General features: G+C 52.9%; 7 protein-coding genes across 7 annotated transcripts; 4 read left to right on the forward strand and 3 right to left on the reverse strand.

Moving 5' to 3' along the window:
- Positions 1-1,070: 1,070 nt before the first annotated feature.
- On the forward strand, positions 1,071-2,840 carry E2AA_2 (Heat-labile enterotoxin IIA, A chain; the record flags this gene model as incomplete). Its single annotated transcript, XM_014685492.1, has 2 exons — positions 1,071-2,672; positions 2,751-2,840. The coding sequence occupies 2 exons, from the start codon at positions 1,071-1,073 to the stop codon at positions 2,838-2,840; spliced, it is 1,692 nt and encodes a 563-aa protein (XP_014540978.1).
- A 308-nt stretch (positions 2,841-3,148) lies between these two features.
- G6M90_00g054270 (uncharacterized protein) lies at positions 3,149-4,081 on the reverse strand (the record flags this gene model as incomplete). The annotated part of the gene is made up of 1 exon (XM_014685491.1): positions 3,149-4,081. The coding sequence occupies one exon, from the start codon at positions 4,079-4,081 to the stop codon at positions 3,149-3,151; it is 933 nt and encodes a 310-aa protein (XP_014540977.1).
- Positions 4,082-4,967: 886 nt separating this feature from the next.
- On the forward strand, positions 4,968-5,533 carry GNA1_0 (Glucosamine 6-phosphate N-acetyltransferase; the record flags this gene model as incomplete). The annotated part of the gene is made up of 2 exons (XM_014685490.1): positions 4,968-5,239; positions 5,293-5,533. The coding sequence occupies 2 exons, from the start codon at positions 4,968-4,970 to the stop codon at positions 5,531-5,533; spliced, it is 513 nt and encodes a 170-aa protein (XP_014540976.1).
- Positions 5,534-6,057: 524 nt separating this feature from the next.
- Positions 6,058-7,035, forward strand: G6M90_00g054290 (uncharacterized protein; the record flags this gene model as incomplete). The annotated part of the gene is made up of 3 exons (XM_066130580.1): positions 6,058-6,174; positions 6,261-6,317; positions 6,397-7,035. 3 exons carry the CDS (start codon positions 6,058-6,060, stop codon positions 7,033-7,035), a joined length of 813 nt encoding a protein of 270 aa, XP_065986821.1.
- Positions 7,036-7,123: 88 nt separating this feature from the next.
- G6M90_00g054300 (uncharacterized protein) lies at positions 7,124-8,651 on the reverse strand (the record flags this gene model as incomplete). The annotated part of the gene is made up of 6 exons (XM_014685488.1): positions 7,124-7,503; positions 7,558-7,688; positions 7,744-7,991; positions 8,053-8,276; positions 8,352-8,391; positions 8,463-8,651. 6 exons carry the CDS (start codon positions 8,649-8,651, stop codon positions 7,124-7,126), a joined length of 1,212 nt encoding a protein of 403 aa, XP_014540974.1.
- Positions 8,652-10,966: 2,315 nt separating this feature from the next.
- On the reverse strand, positions 10,967-12,564 carry CMR1 (DNA damage-binding protein CMR1; the record flags this gene model as incomplete). Its single annotated transcript, XM_014685487.1, has 2 exons — positions 10,967-11,985; positions 12,039-12,564. The coding sequence occupies 2 exons, from the start codon at positions 12,562-12,564 to the stop codon at positions 10,967-10,969; spliced, it is 1,545 nt and encodes a 514-aa protein (XP_014540973.1).
- Positions 12,565-12,910: 346 nt separating this feature from the next.
- G6M90_00g054320 (uncharacterized protein) lies at positions 12,911-14,323 on the forward strand (the record flags this gene model as incomplete). Its single annotated transcript, XM_014685486.1, has 1 exon — positions 12,911-14,323. One exon carries the CDS (start codon positions 12,911-12,913, stop codon positions 14,321-14,323), a length of 1,413 nt encoding a protein of 470 aa, XP_014540972.1.
- Positions 14,324-15,611: the final 1,288 nt, after the last annotated feature.

The following is a 15,611-nucleotide window of genomic DNA, read 5'->3' on the forward strand; positions in this document are numbered from 1 at the left end:
TGTGGTAATGATATCACTTCATGTCTCTCTATAAAGTGCGTATATCGTTACTAGCTAAGAGTGCAACATGATGTAGATGACGCTTATAAAGTATCGTGCGACCAGATGCCACCCGGTATCGCTTGCAATAGCATATCCAATACAACCCCTGAAATATCGTCAACTGAAGACCTAGCTCTGCTTGCTCGCGCAGTACGTACCGCTCAAACAATTGCCGTGTACTCGCCCCTGTTAATTAGCTTCAGCTGTGAGAGGAGGTCCATTGACTATTTTTAGAGCTTCAGCCATGCCTGTCCGCGTACGACTCTACGATTCAGAAAATTTCACTGATATCAAGATCCATGTATATACTGGGCGCTGCTCCGGTGGGAGACGTTGGCTCACCTCCGTAAATCCGGCATTATCTCCGACTATTTAATCACAAGCCTCGCAAATCCTTGCTCAATCTCTCGTGTTCGCTATAGGCCAAAGGTAGCAAATAGATTACTTTTACGGTACACAATGCCGTGCTTTGGGCACATATTGTTACACGGAAATGGCCTGTTACACGAGGGCTACGGTCACGAGACCTAGGGCAAAGTCCCTCACTGACTTCTTGTATTTAAGGAGGTCTTTGGTCAACGAGGCCTTACGGAAAACCAAGGACCTTTGATTCCAAAGACTGTTATCAGATGAATTGATCTATTGACTTCATGCCCTCTATTGAGCCCTTGTCACACATATGGAGTGGAGTGGAGTGGATTCAGGGGAAGTTCATGGGTTAGGGTCTGCTAGGATGATATCTCCTCGGCATATCCGTCTCGCATTGCAGACCAAGTGAATTGTGGCATGGGGATATTGGCAGCCGAGACTCGAGGGCCTGACTCTAAATGAATACCATGACAGTACATGTTCCGGTGAGAAATTGACTGAATATGATATATAACTAACCCTGGCGCAAGTGATGCTGCGAATGCAATCTGCATTGCCCAGGCTTTTGCAAAAGCAAACCGCTGCCATACTTGGGCACGCATTCCTCAGGGGTACTGGTGCCCAGTTTTAATATCATTCCCCCCCAGAATCCTTCCACAATGAAGACAAGTCTGTTGGCCTTGATAGCCACTCTGGCACTGCTTCTTGGGCTTTGCCAGAGCCAACTAGAGTCGACGCGCAGGACCGAGATAGCACTTGATCGTCGCCAAGCAGGCGACTTTGATGATGAATTTCCGGAATATGTCTACCGCGGCGAGACGGGGAGGAGCCCAGCAGACGTCGAGAAGGACGGGGGCCTATATTCGCGAGGCGTGCAGAAGCAACGAGCGGGAGCTGCACTTTCTGCCGTTGAACTACAAGAAGGTAGCAGCCTATTCCATCATGCGGCAGGGGAAACGGCCGAATTTACACGCTACGTTTCGACAAGTGCTGACCCCGGCGTGGGACTCACATTTGCTGTTAACGATGATGTACCCGAGCAAAAGGGCTACATCTACCGGATTCACACGGATAAACGAATGGTGGACGTGAATAGGTCTCTCGGAAAATACTCTCCCTACGCCGCGCAAAAAGAGCATGCGGCTATTGGCTTCATCCCTTATGACCAGATCGAAGGCTGGTGGGAAGTCACCTACAAGGACGACTTTTCCGACCCGAAAATCGGCAAGGAGAGTCAAGAAAAGCTACGACAGGGCAAGTTTAAGGGATTCAAGAAAAACCCCAAGTTCAACAAGGGTAGTTTCCAAAAGCTACGGGGCACCGGCGCGGCACCGCAGCTTGCCGGGTTCCCTCGCCTCTCCCCAGCATGGCAGGACGACACGTGGAAAGCATTCAAGACAAAGGCAGTAGAGAAGAACCTCGACGACTTGATCAGCTCCATATGCGCCGGCAAGTCGACCAAGAGAGACGCGGGCTGCATGACGCGTCTCGGCCACCAGGAAACCACCGGTCTCACCAGGCCAAAACCCCCCAAGAAGCCTTCAACCGCTTCCAACCCCGACGGCAAGCCGCCAAAGTCCAAGGTGAGCAGCAAGCGTCCGATTTACAAGTCGAGCAAAGTCCGGGTGACCAAGGCTGTGGGCAAGGCGGCTGCTTTTACTCTTATCCTGCCGTTCGCGAGGGACTTGCTCGAGGCCATCAAGCAATGGGACAACCCTATCGGCGCGGCGGTCCGCTGGTTCGACGACGCCATAGCTTCTATCCAGGAGGCCATTGGGGGCCCCTCGCGCGATGACATTGACGGAAACGATCTCAAGGCCTCGATTATATGCGCATTAAAAGGAGGGCGGGAGAGCGAGACGATTCAAGGGCGAAAGAGCCACTTCTGCACCCCTACAAAAGATGAATTCACGGAGAGCCTGCAGAGGGACTTTAAACAGGGCAAGATTGACGAGCTTATCAGGGGTTGTAAAGGAGTCGACGTGTATAACGGTGGTGATCCGCACGTTTGGCGGTGGTCTCAGAGACGCTGCGAGGCGCTCCAGCGTACTGATGAATACGCGGAGCGGATATGGGAAATGGGCCTTACTGGGCTCCTAGATTCTTGCTCTGAACTAGAGAGTAACCCTCCAGGGAATGAGGATCTTCGAATCAAGTTGGAGGATCACTGTACCGCGTTCCAAGACGAGGTAGAAAGGGCGGAAAAGCCTGTGAAAAAACCGGTCGTGGGGATCCCAAAAATTACAGCGGGCAAATGCAAGGTAGGTTGTTTCAATGTTGGGAAACATGCCCGCGATGCTCTATTCTACATGTGTGTTTGAAACTAACTGCATGGATAGTGTGACGCCTACCACTTACAACCATTTAGCGAGCACTGTGGGAGGCTATGTCGGGCGTCTTATGTCTTGGGCGGTTGGGGCGCCCTGTAAAGAAACCATTTCATATACCTGTTTAACAGGGTACTGCATTAGCACCTGGAGGAGTCGTGCCGCGAATACAATACGCTCACGGCACGCCTTGCGATGCAAAGCCGTGGTGAAGGGGGGTAGAATCAGCCAAAGGGCTGTTACGTCGTTCAAGCGAAAGAGCTTATTTCAGAATACTTGCTCTTTCCGAGAGCTACACAGAATCGTACAGAGCCGTGTTTGATCTTGTAGAGATTCCGTATAAGAAGCAGTCGTCTGCCATGCTGCCGATGCCGCATCTTGACATCCACACCAGGAGCAACGTCACGGCATCACCCCAGCGCCGCCTTCAACTCGTCATACGTCGGGCCCAACTCTCTCAATATCTCGACGGCACCCGCCGTATCCCCCGCGACCAAGGGATACTGCAACCCCCCAACCAACTGGGCCTGTCTCGCCATGACGCCCGCGGCATCCGCGTACCCAATCCTCCGCAGGCACGTAGCCCCGTCGGCAAGACGCCGCGCGCCCACCCTTACGGCAAAGTAAACAAGCGGATTCCTCACGCCCGGGTGGAAATTGGTCTGGATAATGTCGACCAGGCGGTCCACGGCCGACGCGTTGCCACACGACCCCGGCGGCATGCTGCCTGCCTCGACGGCCCCCATGCCAAGCCACCGGCGGGCATTCGGCAAAGACCGCCGAATGACCTCCTCCTCGGTAAACACCCGCACGCGGCGAAACTCGCTGCGCATCGTGTACGACGTCCCGTAGCCGAGGGAGTCCGTCCTCCAGGCGCGCAGGAACTCGGACACGGGGATGGACGCGTACGGGAAGCCGTGGGGGTCGTGCAGCCGCAGCCGCAGCCCGTCGCCGTCGATGCCCAAGACGACGACGTAGTGGTCTGCCCCCATGGGGCCCTTGTTTCCCGGATGATAGCCAAGGTAGCCCATCTCGAGGGGTCCCGCGAAGACGGGGCCCTGCCGGAGCTCCCGCTGTAAACAAGCAAGCGCGTCGTCTGCGTCTTTGCCAATGGTGAGTTTGGACGTCCACCCCGCGGCGGTGAGCATGTCGTCAAAGGCCTGCGTGGGGTCCCAGCCAAAGGGGTCGAAAAAGACGAGCTCCTTGCCGACGACCTGCATGCCGAAGGGGCTGCACGTGGCGAATTCGAGGACGGCGGTGGACGGGGCTTCGGCGCCCATGACCATGGCGAACGAGTTGGCGTAGCAGTAGGGGCCGGAGCCGACGTAGGAGTGGTGTGTCATTTTTGATGGGCTGAGACTGCAGATGAATGGTAAGGGATTGCTGCTTGTTGAATATGCGGGAGAGGGCGCGTTTTGTTGCGATGCGGGCGGATTGGGCGTGTACAAACGGCGGCTTATATGGTCAACTGATTCATCGTCCGAAATCTAGAAGACACGCGGGGAATTGGCACATGCTCAGCTACCCATATTGGAGCCAATGGCCATTCACCAGCACCAGGTACTTGTGCCAGAAAGGAACATTGAAGCAGGCTACGCGCGTTGCTGGCTGGTGAACGCAAGCGGTGATGTCAAGCACGCACTGCCAGCACGAATGGCTGCGAATTCGTGAGCCGGCGCACGCACGTTGTGCACGTCGTTTGCGTCGTTTGCTGGTTTGGGCCTCAATAAGGTCTGGTAGTACTCCAATTGCCTGCAACAACGGCTGAGGCACCTAGCATTGCCTTGATACACACCGCGGGACCTGAACCTTTCGGAGGCTGTTGGCTCCGTCGCCCGGATGAAGCCGGTCAAACCGGCGGTTTTGCTGGGGCAGGTGCCGAGATGGCCGCCGAGTCAACACCAACTGTTGTTGGCTGCTGGGACAGAATGTATTCTCATGAGAGGGATTCAACATTTACGCCGCTTTCTCGCCAATTTATTTGCCCTCGTCCTTCTCGCCATCCGAGACGGCTCGGCCGTGAATCACTTCTCCAAGTTCTTTCTGTGGGGGCACATGGGCGCACAATAAGTCAATAACCCCCTCCGGCTGAGCCACCTCCATCTCGCCCGACTCCTCTCATCTCCCTCGAGTATACAAGACCGCCAAACAGGGCCAAAAGCCCATTCCCTCGCCGCTCAGCACCATAAACCACCTCGCCCATCAGTCCAGTCCCAACCCGTCGAAACCATGCCCCTCTTCCCCGCCTCCCTCATCTCACCAGAGGTCGCCTCCTCCCTCCCAGAAGGCTTCACCATCCGGCCCCTCGAAAAGGGAGACTACGCCAAGGGCTTCCTCGCATGCCTCCACGATCTCACCTGGACGGGGGACCAGACGGAGCACGAGTTCAACGAGCGCTACGACGAGATGGACACGCACGGCAAGGGACCCTACTACTATGTCGTCATAGAGCACGCCGGGCGCATCGTCGGCACGGGAGCCGTCGTCGTCGAAAAGAAGTTGTACGTTCACGCAATTATCCCCGGCGTATCACGCACGTCCCTGACACGAGTAGCATCTGGAACCGCGCAAGCGTAGGCCACGTCGAGGAAATCTGCATCGCCAAGGCCTACCAGGCCAAGGGCCTTGGGCTCAAGATGATCAATGCCCTCGACTCGGTGGCCAGGAATGTCGGATGCACCAAGAGCCTTCTCAACTGCGATGCTGCAAAGAGCGGCTTCTACCGCAAGTGCGGGTATGCGTCTGCCGGCATGGAGATGCAGCATCCCTTCAAGAGCGACGAGCCGACGCAGTGATGCGAAGCGTCGAGCGTCTGGTGCCTTTGTTTCGCTTGTGCCAGAGGGCAAGACACGCCCGCCACGTACATAGTCATGCCAGACATTACTATCTAAGGCATCCATCATTCTCTCCTCGGCCCTTGACAAGCATTTCCAGTGCATCGTTTGTTTTGTGAATCGCAAGCCACTCGTCATCCTTCAACTACGCCACCAATAGTCTCTCCCACTGTTGGAACATCTGTCCATGCAAGTACCGTCAATGGCTCACTAAAAGTCAAGGCCCATCAGCGGTCTTGTAGGATGACAGATGATTGCCGCTGTATCACCTTGCCCACAGACCAAATCCGCCACGGCCGCGATCAGCACAACCTGCACCTTGGAGTAGATATATATAAAAGTGTTCGCATTATAAATCTACCGTCTCACGCAGCATTCATGCCTTGGGCTTCTTTAGATAGAGGCTGGCAATTTGTGCTTCCGAGAATCGCTGTTCTTCAGATACAAACCTGTCGACATAACCAGCACTTCGTTCACGATCCGCCATGGCACCCATCGTCGTCCCTGAGAATAAACCTGAGAAACGCTTCTACGCAGGCGGAGCACGGATTTCTGCGGTTCGCTCCAACCCCCCTTGCTCCTCTCACCAGCCCGAAGACTGGGTATCTTCCACGACGTGCTGCTTCGCCACGGCCGGTATTGGCTACAGCCAGCCGGCTTCAGGACGGGACTCTGCTCACAGATGCAGTGTCTTCTTAGCCAGAGAAATAGCTTAGCGCAGAGCATCTGGCGAAATATGGCGCTGGTACCAAACTCCTGGTGAAGCTGTTGGATGCCGGCTAGAGACTGCCTGTCCACGCTCACCCTCATGTCGATTGGTCCAGGCACACCTTGGACGAAATCACGGCAAAGCGGAAGCCTGGTATATCCTGACACCCGGCTCGGTGTGGCTTGTATTAAAGGAATCGATTGACAGCGGGGAGCTACCGCAACTTGTCGAGACGGGTCGGGGAACGAACCCGCTGGATCGTATGCAAAAGTTTGGCCTTTTGCCGCGTCAGACGCTGCACGTTCCGCCGGGTACATTGCACGCTATTAGTAATGGCATCGTAGTTGTTAAAATCCAGGGGCCAGAGGATCTTTCCGTGCTGTGCGAATGGGGCGGGTTTGCTATTCATGGCAAAAACGGCGGCCATCTGGGGCTTGAGTTTCCCACTGCTCTCAAAGCCGTGGATTACGTTCAGGTCGAGCAATGGGTAACGTCGGGAGTTGTCGCAAAGAGCGTTTTGGCTGCAGAGTCCACCAAGCACTTTGGACTTGAGAGAATCCATGTAGAAGGTTCAGCGAGAACCAAGCGCGGATTTGCCATTCTAGTCGTTCTTGATGGCAAGTTGTTATCGAACACTTCGCACTCTGATCCCTTGCCGCTATCCAAAGGGTTCACACTGGTGATTCCCCATGAAGACGACGAGCTAAGTCTACAAGGGGAGGCTGACGTGCTGATTGCTCGACCGCCTCAGTGAACCCAACGATTGGTGTGGTCCTTTTAAACTGCGCTTATACCATCGTGACGCAAATTCTTGCGGCATAACACACAGATTTTCCTTCTGCTCATGGAGTTGCTTGATGCGGTTGGCGAACGTCTCTTGTCATGGGAATATATCTTGCCGAGGGGATTGCGACAACGGCTTCCAAATCGACAAACGCCCTATCATCGCGTCTGGCTGGCGTATCAGTTTCAGACACATCGTCTGCAAGGTGAGCAAATGGGTATTCATCGTTATCGAGTTCGTCATGGTGCAAAGACTGCACTGGGGCGGTTGAAGCGGCGTGACTTTTATTAAAGCCCCAAGTTGGGAATACGTTCTTCTGGTTAAAGCCGCGGCCAGAATCTTCGGATTGTTGAACGATGTTCAATGGAACCGGGGCTAAAATGAATGGATTGCCACACGGGATTCTGTTGATCACGGGCCTAAGAAAAGGTAGACAGGCTGAAATTATTAGCACGCAACCAACTAGCCTCTTGAGACCATTGTGCGACTTACCGCAGACAATGGCAGTGTTGCCTTCGACAAAAGACCAGATACCCACTGTGACAAAGTTCCAGGTTATATCAGGGTCTTCCAGATCCAGCGATAAAAGATGGTAAAATCGTATCATGGAAATAATGGTGACGCTGGCAAACGGGGTTAGACATGCCAACAAGGGCCCATCCGCTGGGTTGGACTCACAATACTCCAGCCAGAAAGACACAACCCAGAGCAATTTTCTGAATGCGCGGCAGCTGAAGCCTCCATACATACGGCACCGGGAGCATCAACATTACCAAGTCGGTCACAATGGTTGGAATTGCATTTGCGTAAAAGAACTTGACGAGGTCAACTTCGCAGGTGTAGTTGTTGGCGCTCATGGAGTTGGCGGGATCGAAACGCTCCCAAATTGCGCGAGTAGGAAGGCACTGCAGAAATGTAACGAGAAGCTGTAACACGATGTCAAAGATGAACTCATTTGCGCTGCATTGTACATCGATCCACACGTACTACCGCCGCACCCCAGATACACACTAGGGATGCGAGAATGAGAATCGGCCATTGGATCGAGTCGCGAACAGAAAATGATCGCCAGAAAAATGACAAGATGGAAAGTTCGACAAATACTAATGTGAGGGTATAGCAGATTTCGGCGACAAACAGTCCGAGCGCCCAGGCGTACAGACAATCGCGCTTTGCCGCCCAAACGTGTCTTCCGAGTCCATGGCTGACGGCTATCCTTGTATTAGTAGCGGTACGTCGCAATGATCCGCGCTTCGTATATATATAAACGGCATGTTGAGACGTACCGTATGCTGCCATGCCGAGAACATGACCCAATGACGGTGGCTGTGACAAGTTAGACGCGACGCTCACATTGTCACTTCTGAATCTCATGGCCTGTGGGCGGGCGAGCGTACCAAAGCTGCAACAATAAACCAGTCATCGAGCCATAATTGAAGCCCCCTCATGCGTCGTCCTACAATTCGACATGCCACCGTGGTGAATGCCAGAATCCAGGTTGTCACTGAAATCGCCACAATCAAAGGCCGTTTGTCTTGGGAGAGATCAATTCCCGAGGGCGGCGGAGGTAGTCCAGCAGAAGCCATCTCGCTCACGGTCTGGTAGTTCAACCGAAGGTCATTGCATCGCTGAACAGAAATAGGAGACCTCTATAGAGAACGGTGAGGGCATCGGGCTTTTTAGGGCGTCCAAAAGGCTGAGACTGTAGGTTAAAACGGTTGGAGGAGCAAAGGGATATCGAAGTGGTAACAGAAACTGAGAGTCAATATTCCCAATCCCGCCTCGTCGCTTGATCGTGTTGAGACAGATGCTTGAAACTGCCGTTAAACATGACCTGACTCTGTGTCTCATTCAGCACTCTGCCCGAAGGGATACATCAAGAAGCCACCCGCGCGTTTGCGCGTCGTTTCGTTCCCCATCAGGCTGGAACAGGGAATTATCTCCCCAAGCGACCTCCCGACCCCGGGCTGAGGAATTGCCACAAAGGTAACCAAATTCTAACCAAACTACCCATCGCGTCGTTCAGAGTTTCTGCGGGTAACGGAAGCCAAAAATATAAAAAGCATGCGTGTGTCAAAGGAAAGTACTACTACACGGCTGAAGCGCTAGGGTCATGGCTTGCCGTTCCGAAATGTCGCAAAGCTGGAGACAAGACACGGAAAATTTCTGGCTTGCGGAGAATAGTCTGGTAGTTTGTAAAGCTATTCCAGACACGTCTCTTCCGTCTACCCTGCGTCTTTTACCCTTGCGATGACATGTCTCACCGCGGCTGAACTAAAACAACTGCTACAACATAACCAACCACGGGACTTGGCGATAATCTCACAATAGCGCGAGGTGGTCCAACTTTCGCAGTCGTCTTTCTAGGCGGGCCGTCCACCCAGCCACATGTAAAAACGCTCTTGTTGCGAGTCCCCAAGGGACCAGTTTGCTTTTCGGAGCGTCGGTGACCAGAGACATGGCGGTCACAGATGACGCGATATGTTTGTGGTCTGTAAAAAGGTGTGCTCCCATGTACTCACTTGTATGCTGGGATTCCTCCGCTGCTCTACCCTTTTCCAGGCATGAGAATGGTGGCGGGAAACTGATGCGGGAGAGGATGGCGTGCTGTCAGTGATTGACTTGGCAGGGGTTACTCGTGTTGTAGGAGATTCTGTACTCCGTATATTGCCTGCTGCACAAAAATTGGGCGCCATGAATCGAGGTAAATTGAGATGCCGTCCGTCAGCGCCGGAATTATTTTTACACAGTCAGGAGCCCGGGCAGGCCATTGATACTTGAACCACGGGCGTATCTTTCGCGATGACTATGGCCCTGGAAAAGCACCAGTTGACCCGTCATAACTATGACGCTAAACACCGCTCCTCTGTGACCTTGCGAAAGGGAGCGGACCGGCCTCAAGAAGCTTTGATCGTCAAGAACCTCGAGACGTCTCATGGTCCCTTCGCGTTCATGCTCGGTGTAGCAGTAATCTAGTTCACGGCCGCTTTAGGGACTCTGAGGAATGCAAAAAAAGAAAGTATGAGACAACGCCGGAGTAAAGGGAGTGTGGCTCGTCATGCATCGTACTTTATGGAGTAGGCGAGAGCGCCAACGCCCACAAGGGAAACAATCTGGGGACGTACTTTTCGTCTTCCTCCATTTTAGGGTTGATTTTTCCCCTCATGAGAGACTCTTTTTGGTAAAGCTCCGTTCAATCAACGTGTTTGTGTTTTCAGCCCAACGTGATCAAAATCGGCGACAAGAATCCTTCGCAGCAAGCTTTGCGCCGCACCCCGTTAGTAAAGAGTCAACCAAGTGATGATGTTACGGCTTCGTGAAGTCGTGAAGCGCCTTGCTTTCGCTTGCTACTTACAAAGTTACAAATGAGCAATCCAAATTCACGGGTGTATGTTTCCCAGTACGTTGCTTGTTCCAGAACAACCTGGCGCGTTTCGGCAGCTCAAGCCCTATCCGATTCCAATTGGCGACAAAGTCAATGTTTTGAAGTGTACGTTTTGTTGTAGCATCTCGGATAAGGCGGAAGAAAGCACAATCCCATGGGCGAGTCATGCATCATGTGTGGTTGAGGATGTGGCTCGTTCAAAAACTGCTCGATGCGCTCCTGGCAGGTGTCCGAGGCGACATGGCATTGACTTGGGATGCCAGGCGGATTAGCTATCAGCCCGCAACTTGGTAACAATCATGTCCTCCCATCATTTCGCGGCTGCGTGATCCAACTACGATGAATATTATGTTCTCAGGGCATCCGGACACTGAGACTCGGCGGCACCCGGAGGCGCATATAGCCGCCCAAAACATGTGCCTAAGGACGCTTCCTATCTAAGAGAAAACACAAGTGAGAACCAGGGATATAATCATGTTCATTATCAAAGACAGGCCTACCCGACATGTACGCTACTCACTGCCACAAGCACAACTTCCCACTCCCATTGCCCCCAGCAACCCAGTCCAGAGTCGGATGAAAATGCGCCACTGCCGGCACGGCCGTGATCCCCTCGCCATCAAGCTGCGCCAACTGGCTTCCATCCGAGGCGAACACGTCCACGAAGCGGTTCATATTCGCCATGACCAACTTTTGTATGCCGTCGTGCGGGCGTCGCTGCCACTGCGGCTTGAGTATCGTAACCCACCGGCCCGTCTGGTTGTTATGGCGAATCTTGTGTTTCGGCTCCATTGTGTTGGCGGATATGTCGTGTCCTGCCTTCCAGCTGCTCGCCTCGGTAAAGTCGTAAATCTTGATGGTGTCATCGTAGGAAGAAGTGGCAATGTGGCCTGCCGCGCTCCACGACGCATGAGACACAGAAAGCCGCGACTCGTGTTCCCCCAGCAAAGCAGGGTGGCGGAGGTCTCCCTTGCCAGAGATTTTTCTGGTGTCCCATATCTTCAAGGTTCTATCGAGCGACGCGGTCGCGATGAGATGTGGTTGGAGAGGATGTAGTGAGAAGCCACCGATTTTTTGTTCCGATAGAGTCCAGATCTCTTCGCTTCCTGGGGCGCGAACGTCGTAGCGCCCCACACCACCGTCTAATGTTGAAAAGTAGAGTATGTTTGGCTCCGAGTGCGCCATGTCCAGTGCCGAGATGGGCATGTCGGTATCGATGTCTGAGGGGGCGAAGACCTGGATAGATGTGCCCTTTTCGAGGTCCATTTTGCGGATGGAAGAGTCGTAAGAGGACGAGTATACAGTGTTGCCGTCTGTGGGTGGAAATACAAACGATGTTATTGTTCGGGAGTGTGTTTTGAAGGCTGATATTTCCGGATCGGAGGTGGGATTTTCGTCATCGTCAACTTCGGGGGGTGTTTGTGAGCCGTCAAACACGCCCATGTTGCCTTCTTTGTCGCCTGCAAAGACTATGGGCTTGTCCTCGGTCGGGTGGAATCCGAGTGCGTATACACGTTGAGGGGTTATTTTGATGTCTGCGTCGTTAGGTGAGATGCGCGATGGGTTAGAAGCGGTGATGATAACGTACCATTAGGAAGCCAATGTTCATATAGTTTGAGACCTCCCATTCGTTGTCGCAGATCCTTTAGACTCTTGTCCGTCGTTTCTTGGATATCGTCCTCGGTAAATGTCCTCACGCCAGGTTGCGCGCCGCGCACAATACCCTTCAGGCTGTCCAGTCCCGCGCTCCATTTCTTGCCCTCGACCGCAATGTCGCCCAAGTTCAAGTCGCCAACAACACGCAGCTTCTTGGCTTTGGCAACCTCGGCCTGATTCTCGGCCTCGACTTCTAGTTTGCGCTTCAGCGTCTCATTGTCTGCCTCGAGACCGGCCAAGCGTGAACTCATGCGCGTGGGACGGCTTGGCTCGCGTTTTATTTGGTCCCCGCGGCTCTTGCGCTTTGGGGGTGCAGACTTGGCGGGTTTCGGTTTATCTGGAATAATCTTCTTCGCCGTGACGGAAATGTCGGTCAAGATGGCGCGGTTGGCGGCGATATTTTCTAGTCGCTTGCGCTCAAAGGCGCTCATTTCGCCCGGTTCCTTCTTGACGGGCATTTTGGCGGAGTGGAAGAGTTGAAGCAATGAGCAATCGCGTATTTGTTTCCTTGACGCGAAATTCGACTGGGCCTGCGATGAGTTGTAATTCAGCAATTTCTCAGCTTAGCATCGTGCATTTGTCTCTGCCGAGGCGCCCTTGATTTAGTCGCCAATTAACGCGCCTCGCCGTCGCGTCGGCTTTAATGGGCGGCGCGAAGTCACGCGCTGACTCGACGCCCGCATATCCGAGAATTAACCGCCCATTCGTTTTGTCATCCTTTTCTGGAACCACGACAACTTTCATCATCAGCTTGCCATTCGATATGAGATAAGTTTGAGTTCAGCTTGATGGCACCTACCAAACATGTCATCGACACTTTTGCCATTCTTGTACCAAACAAGGACTCTGCAGAGAGCCATCTGCGTACAACCCGTGACGCAGTTCATCCGCCTTGCTCACGCACCTGCAAGGCCCAAGTCCCGGAGACGAGACAACTTTATCCCTTTCGAGTGGGACCATGACACACCCTATGAAGAAATAGCGAATGTGCCTGGCCAGCAATCGACGATAACGCCGTCGGAAGCGGAGATTTTCAAGGGCATATTTGATGACATTGCCCAAGGGAAAATGCCCGTGGCCAAGAACCGGCCCACTCCATCGGAAGGCATGCAGATCCAGAGCGAAAATTCTCAAGAGTCAAAACCCGGCATGGCACGGTCCATAGTTGAGCAGGCGCGTGTGATGGAGTTTCGGGAGAAATTTCTTGGACGATATCCGCCGTCATTAAGAAACGCTGCCCAAATCGCACTAGGGTTGTATGAGTTGGAGCCAAGTGATTCTTCAGCCAGTGAGATGGTGGAGCTGGAAGAGGCAGATCAAGCCAAGTGGGAAGAGCGTGCAAGATACGAACGCGCGCGAGTCGAGGAGCGCGAGAGGGTTGATGGCTTGATGAAGGCTTGCACGACGGACGGTGAGCTGTGGGCCGTCATGGAGAAGGAAGTTTTCTCACTGCCAGCGAAGCTGGGCATTTGGCAGCGCAAAGCAGTCAGGGCCAAAAACAAAAAAGTCAAGGATACAAAGAAATCAGCTACAAACACAGACGGGGGGGAGACAATGGAATCAACGAGAACCGCAGACAGCAAGCAGACAGCGGAAGCAGCCAAGAAAACAAAGCGCAAGGCTAAAGGGGAAGCAGCCGGAAACACAGAGCCCAAGGCTAGAGAAGAATCGACCAGGAACACAAAGGCCAAGGGCCCCGAGAAATCTGCAGCTGCCGGAAAGCCTGCAACGCAGGCCGCTGCCGACGAAGAAAAGCGTGTAATGGACGTCCACGGCCCTCTATACCCGTACTTTATCAACACAGCCATGGGCCTCTTCGACTGTGCATTCGCTCGACCATCCGACTACGCGTTCCAGATCCTGCCTCGTGTCAAAGATCTCGGTCTACCATCTTACGTGCTGGGCGTGTCTACGCCATTCTACACCCGGCTCGCCCGCATGCACTGGAATCGATTTGGCGATGCCAGCTCTGCGCTAGACGTACTCCAGGAGATGAATTCCGCAGGACTATACGCGGACAAAGATGTTTACGACCTCTTAATTACCATTCGTGACCACTTGCATGGATGTACATGGGGTGCGCAAGGGCCGTTTGTCATGGGCATGATGGAGGCGCCACCGTATGATGGCATGTTGACACAGCGATTAGAGGAAATGGAGAGGTACGCGGTGCAGTCGATGAGTCCAACGGGTGAGCAGGTCGAGTTTGCAGCCTAGAGACGGGGTTTGTACGATGGTGCACTGTGGTGTATAATAGTGTATTATAGATTCTACTCCAAATAGACTAATATTGAGAAATATCTTGGGAATTGCTTCTCTATTCGGTTATGAGATTCTTTTTGTACAGAGTTCCGCGCGTTGGCTGCTACAAATCCGCACAAGGACGGTCTTGCTCTCATGTAGTGCACTCAAACTTTTGCAAGCAGGTATGTTGTATTGGCCTGGATGCCAATATACACTATGTAACTTCCTCATGTAATAGTAATTATATTCTTAGTTGTTAATATCTCGAAGTGAATTGACGTACTGCCGGAAAGCTTGTTGAAAAGGTTCCAATTTACGCATCTATGGCTTGGAGCAAAATAAGAGGGCATCTGGTGAGCGTATTCATGTTTGTCGGTGGGCAAACGGAAAGCCTTGAGGCCACGCAGACGACGTACCCAGGGTGCCCCCAGCATTGTGCAACAATGTACAGGGATAAATCTAGAATCTATCTGCTTGCTTCACCTCATTCACCTAGCTGTGGCGTGTTACATTTGTCGTAACCTCTGAAGCCTTGTTCAAGTGACGGTGCACTCGCAGAAACCTTTCCGTACAAGTTGGTTGCTCGCTCGGAAAAATAAGTCAAGCATTTCGTGCTGCCAGCTTAGAAGCTCCCTGACCTATAGATACAGCCACCAGGCGCAAGACACAATCCCTTTGAAGCTTCTGCCTTCTGACTTGGCATGCATGTCTTTCTTGCGTGTAACACTAATAGACGCCCGATATTAAAGCACAGCTGACTTGGCCCCTCAATAACCATATCTCCAACGATGCAGATGCTGTGCAGAACATGAGAATTCATAAGCCACTACCACAACACCTGTAGGTATCTAGCCCGAGTGTAGTCTGCTGGCTATCTAAATCCTTGTTAAACAACCGTCGCGGATCTTGGAACATTCCATGGGCGCGAGTGGACTGGGGGGGTCTCTCTAACGTGAGCTCAGAGCAGGAAAACTAACCAGGCTGTTTGTACCGATTAAACGTTAGGTTCTTTTGATCTCTGGGCGTATTAATAGTGAATTTGCCTAGATGCACCCTGTACTATTAGTGAATTTTTCGCCTTGTTCGGGTGCAGGTGTCACGGTCTAAGAGCACGAACGAGGTCTAGTGCGGCTTGGATAAAGCGATTGTTCCCAAGGAAAGTAAGAGCTTCCGAAGAAGGTCTGACTCGAGCTATTTTAGTCTTAAAGTGGGGCCGTTCTCCAACAGCATCGTACGATTCCGGCTGTCGGGACTACCGACG

This window comes from Metarhizium brunneum, chromosome 3 (genome assembly GCF_013426205.1).
Source record: "Metarhizium brunneum chromosome 3, complete sequence".
Taxonomy (NCBI): domain Eukaryota; kingdom Fungi; phylum Ascomycota; class Sordariomycetes; order Hypocreales; family Clavicipitaceae; genus Metarhizium; species Metarhizium brunneum.